The sequence below is a fragment of the Rhinolophus hipposideros genome (genome assembly GCF_964194185.1).
Source record: "Rhinolophus hipposideros genome assembly, chromosome: 3".
NCBI classification, from domain to species: Eukaryota; Metazoa; Chordata; class Mammalia; order Chiroptera; family Rhinolophidae; genus Rhinolophus; species Rhinolophus hipposideros.
In genome coordinates this window covers 28,649,001-28,654,678 of record NC_138049.1, presented here as the reverse complement: position 1 = coordinate 28,654,678, position 5,678 = coordinate 28,649,001, and the positions used below count along the sequence as shown (strand labels likewise).

Genomic DNA, 5,678 nt, shown 5'->3' with positions numbered 1-5,678 from the left:
AAACCCTCTATGACATCTCACTTTTATCACGGGACATTGTCGTTACATCTTTTTTCCTTTTTACCAATAACATTGTAACAAAGAACCAAATTAACCACAACATTGTAAACAATCACCCAATGAAAACACAGATTTCTTTTTAATTATTTTTGCCAGGAGGTAAATAGAAACATTTACTAACAATTAAGGAGAGGAGCAAGAGTCGCATTGTTTTTTAGTTCAAATTTAGTTCTTTAAGGGACAAGATTACAGAATACAGAAACAGACACAAGGGCACTGAAATAGTTTTGAAAATGTAAAAATTCCTCAGAATTTCTAGGAAAAAAAATGAAAAAGGAATTAGGTAATAACTTTTTCTCAAATATTAAATACTTCAAATTCTATTAATGTGTATGTATTTCCTCAAACAAGAAGGAAAATATTCAACAAGCTTAATAATGTGTTATAAATAAAATGGAAATATTAGGAGACGAAATATCATACCTGCTTTATCAGGCATGATTTTTCTTCCCTTACTGGTGGCATAGCTCAGACACTCTACTCTGAAACTATTTCTATGAAAATAGTGTTTCTTGTCTTACTTTGATATATCTCACTCAGACAATAGTTTCTTAGGTAAGGCAGATTATTATGAATTAGATTTAAGAAAGATCTGCTATGGGTGTTCCCCTAATTGTCGCTTTGGAATTTCAGTGATTTTTAAAAATAATCCAGATTTATTTTTATAGATCAGTATTTTAAGTTTGGTTCCTTTCAATGGGGGGGGGGGAGACAGAGACAGAGAGAGAGAAATCTATTTGATCCTTTCCCCCTCTTAATATAGTTTCCTTTTGTTTACCAGAATTTCTTGGACTAAATAGGTATCTTGGAGCTAAAACCATTGAAAGGTGACTTACTGTTGTGCTAAAGTTCCTTACCGTGTAAATGAGCATTATGCTCCACTGCTTTCTTCCTTGCTGATTTCCCCCCACAAAACACACTTAGGCCCAAGCTCTTATAAGTAAGCTCCTGGCAGTCTGTGTTGCCATCAGTATTTATACACAAAATACGCCTCCTGAGTCTGCATTACTTGTGTCCTGCTTTTGACAGGTGTGCCCTGTAACAACTTTTAGAGTGCTTTCAGCAAAGAGATCACAGCAAGTCACCAGAGAATTAGCTCTGGGAGGATGAATCCATTATGTGCTATCATCCCTATGACTTCAAAGGGATAACATGGGTTAGCTTTACACAAGGCCAAAGTGGAGCAAAATGAAATATGAAAGGAAGGACAGAGGGAGGGAGGAAGGGAAGAAAGGAGAAGGGATGAAAGAACGGAGAGAGGAAGGGAAGGAAGGAAGGAGAAAATTTAGTTCAAATCCAATAAACGCTCACTCCACTTATTACCAAATGCTAGATATTTGCAGTGAGCTCTACAATCCCTAGTGAAAATTTGACTCGCCTATATTTTTCCCTTTGGTTGCCATGTGCAGTAATATTCATTCACACCATAGTTCATTGTCTATAATTTTCCAAATAAAGGTCTTAACCCAAACAAAAAGCAATAAGAACCATGTTTCAAGCTAACTGAGTGAAAAATGAAAATTTTCATCACCATGTGCTGGAGGAAAATAGCATGATGGCTCCAGAGGCAGAGCCTGAGAGAGAAGAGTCATGGGGAAGATGGGGTCAGAAGCAAGGAACACAGGATTCGGAAGTCATTTTCTCTTTCTTTAAAAGTTTGTTAGCCTCAGTTCATTTTAAAATTTTGTTTCACAAGAGACAACTTCAGATTCCTGGTAATGTTTGAAAGCCTCAAAATATCACTTGAAATAGGCTTTCCATTCAGTTCTGCAAATGGCAAAGCTATTATTGTCCAATTCAGTTTTAAGAAAAGTATGTTTGGGAATTTGAAACGTTTCCTACAATGGCCATTGATGTTCTAAACTACTTTTGATCAGATCAGTCCATTTAGTTAAGAATGTGCATAAGGAGGGACCATGGCTTTTACACATAAATTTGGTGTTTATCCTTCACCCTGTTCCTTGGGTATAAATTCCCACTTGACCTTGTTGGAGTCTGTTGAGTCTAATCTCTCTCCTACTACAAGAACCTCACTGTAGTAACCTCCCTTGAATAAGTCTGACTTATCATCTTTAACAAGTTTCATAAAAAATTTTTTCTAACACACACACACACACCATGACATTTTTAGAGTAGAGAATAAATAGATCAGAAGTAGAGAACTGAGAGTTTTAAAAGCAGGAACTAAGAGGAAGCCGAAAGTAGTAGAAGGATCACTAGACATGAAAAGTCTGTCACTGCTGAAGTGGGGCAAGTCAATTTTCTGAAGGAAGAGGCATGATTGGGAGGTGTCCATGGTTCTGTGAGACCCTCAGGAAGAAGGAGCCTGGCAGTGCTTCTCACACCCTAATATCTTCCTGACACAGCCTAAAATGCACACCTCAACCCCAGCACTTAGATTGGATTAGTAAATATCCTTTGGGAAACATAAAAATACTTAAATTATGCATTTATCATGCACATTTGCTTCTCTACTAACATAAGCACAGGGAATGAAACTGCAATGGGGATAACAAGCAATAGTCCTTACTAAATCATATTGTCCTTCAAGACACAAGCTTGCCTAGGTGAATTTCCATAGTTGGATCCAGGACATAAGGTGTCAGGGTATATGGAGAGAAGGGTTTAGAAGAGAGACAGGAAGAGCCAAAATTAAATTTTCCCGTTCAAAAGTTTGACCTAAAGCTGAACTTAGATTCAGGAACAGTTTGAGTCCCTTCTGTTCCTTCTTTCCTCCCTCGTACAACTTAATCCCAGGTGTGAGGGAATATGATTTTTACGTATGCTCATGTATGTCCCAATCTATCAAATAAAAGATAGTTTCTGTTTGTCTCTCAAAGTTTCACAGAAATTTTACTGGAAGAATTTTCACCAGACGTTAATGATATATGTCATTCAATCATAGGCATTGTGGTGTGGATGAAATTTATTTGGTGGGAGCTAGGCAACTTGCAGAGAGTGATAACTACAAAAAGGGATCTTGTCATTACTGGTGAATGGTGTAGATATACCATGCAGATAAAGCAGCTACAGACAGTGGAAACAGAAAGTCACTTCAAACATAAACCACAAAGTAAAAAATGACCAGGACAAAAGCTTAAATTGTATATGATGATATGTAATCAACTGCTTCTCCCATGGGCAACTCTTTCTAGTGAGCTTCAAGGTGTTAGGAAACAATTTAATGATTTATATGATTGTTAATAATTCTCCAAGCCACATAATAAGGTGGACTGCTAGTTGATAGTAAAGACCAATCTTTTGTCACACTTCTTTGGATTCACAGATCATAATGATCTTCCATTTCCTGAATTCCTAGAGTAGAATCAGAGAGGAATCAAAACCATTAGCACTTTATTTTCTTTCTTCCTATACTGGTCATGTGTGTCTCATGTGGATAACTTGAGCTCAATTCTGAACTGTTTTATATTTCTTTTGTATATTTTTCTTACCAGTCTGAGGTAGGTGTTGATTGGATACAGAGTGTACAAGTAGTAAGTGACTGATTGATTGGCTGATCAAAGTTACTAAATGTAGCTTTTATAGAGGTTACGGAACACTTACCTAGATTACTGAAATTTAATAGAACAATATTTGCAGTGATCTTGGGATGTAAGGTATGTGCTTTAGGTTAAAATAATGTCTCATTTTCAACATTCTTAATTTATTAATGTGCTTCAGGAAACAGATTTACAGTTTTTGAATGGGAGCTAAATATTTTTCCGGACACTATATATTTGAGAGCTTTCCGAAACCATGGATAAAAAAACCCATGAATGAGGGGGTTGCAAGTGGAGTTGAAGTACCCAAGCCACACCAGAAAATCAAGTACTATTATAGGAGTGGAATAACCTAAATATGGGTCGATCAAAACAGCAAGAAAGCAAGGCAGCCAGCAAACTAGAAACACCCCCATTACTATACCCAAGGTCTTAGCTGCTTTCCTGTCCTTTTTCTTAGATAGGTTTTTTTTCACTTCCCCCTTTGTGTTTTCAGGCATGTTGCTGAGAACTCGAGCATGCTGTTTGGAAACGATAAAAATTTTGCCGTAAATACCAACCATGATGGATCCAGGAGTAAAGAAACATGTAGTGAACAGTATTGTCCCCCAAAATTTGTTGAAAGTCAGCGCACAGAAATTGAAGCAAGCAACAAGAATCTCATAGCTCTGCATACCAGAAACATTGGCCTCGGATAGAACTAAACCAAAAGAGAAAACAGCAGGGGCCGACCAACAAAATGCCAGCAGTCGCTTTATCGTGGAGGTGGTTATTGTGGTTGTGTAGTGTAAAGGGTAACACACAGCATAAAATCGATCAACAGCAATGGAACAGAGATGGAAAATGGAGGTCAGACTTAGCATCATGTCAAAGCTTGCGTGGAATTTACAAAAGCCATCCCCAAAATACCAGCAGCTCTCCACTGATCGCACCATGCTGTATGGCATAATGACAAAACCCAGTAGAAAGTCCGTGGTTGCCATGGAGAGAATCAGAAAATTTGTGGGAGAGTGAAGCTGCTTGAAATGTGAAATGGAAATTATTATAACCAAGTTTCCAAAGACAGTGATAACCATGGCTCCAGTCATAACTGAATACATTATCACTCGGACATGAAAAGGGCGGTTGGTGGGAGGACAGGATTTATTTCCAAATGTCGGACAACTGGATAAGTCTTCAGGAATATAAGTTAGATCCATTGTGCTTTACCTCTTCAAATTCCTTTCTAGGAAGCTGAATCAGTGTTTCTTCTCATCTTAAAATGATTCCAGTAAAGTTCAGCTCCTAATGGTACGATAAAGTTCAAAGTCACTCGTTATTAACTTATTTCAATAATAATTTATTGAAATATTTAAAATTACATCAATTGTGCTTGCTTTCTGAGCTATTTGCTGCATTAGAAAATGAAAAATCTCAACTGCTTATCTTTCTTGTTCTATTTCACCTATTTTCATATATTTATTTAACATGGGTTTATCTATCGACTACTCAACACCTGGAAACGTATTGGAAGTTTTTCATGAGTTTATTTCACTTGTGTGAGCTACTTAATACAGTCAAACTCATAAAAGCAGAGAATATAATAGTGGTCACCAGGGGCTGCAGAATAGGTGAAGTAAGCTGTGAAGGTAAAAAGAAAAAAAAGGTGTACTTGGGAAGTGGTAGCAGTGGTGGCACGGGTCCCCTCAGTGTTTTATGGACATGTTAGGATGCAGTTATCGGCTCTTTTCAGCCCTTTATGCAATGTTTAGCAGTTTACCTACCACTTACAGGATTTGGGGACTTTCTTCCAGCAGAAACTCACATACTCTCAAAAATGAAAGAAAATACTGTGTTGAAGAGCAGACTTACAATTAAACTTGTGCAGTATTTAAGTTCATGAAGATGTGTGCAGTTAAAATATATTAAAACCTAGGAAACTCTGCCGCTCTTCAATTGTCCAGATGATCTCCATGAGCACAGCTATGACTTTGAAAAACTTCACATGGGTGTTGTGTACAAGTAACCACTCAATTTTTTTTTCAGGATTGGGCAGACTCAAATCTTCCATCATGCACACTTATATTTACGTGACAGAAACTTCATACACTTTCAGAATTGGAAAAGACCTCAAATGGA

The 5,678-nt window shown here is 37.2% G+C and overlaps 1 protein-coding gene across 1 annotated transcript; it reads right to left on the bottom strand.

Moving 5' to 3' along the window:
- Positions 1 to 3,727: 3,727 nt before the first annotated feature.
- LOC308489963 (trace amine-associated receptor 3) lies at positions 3,728 to 4,759 on the bottom strand (the record flags this gene model as incomplete). The annotated part of the gene is made up of 1 exon (XM_081031573.1): positions 3,728 to 4,759. The coding sequence occupies one exon, from the start codon at positions 4,757 to 4,759 to the stop codon at positions 3,728 to 3,730; it is 1,032 nt and encodes a 343-aa protein (XP_080887699.1).
- Positions 4,760 to 5,678: the final 919 nt, after the last annotated feature.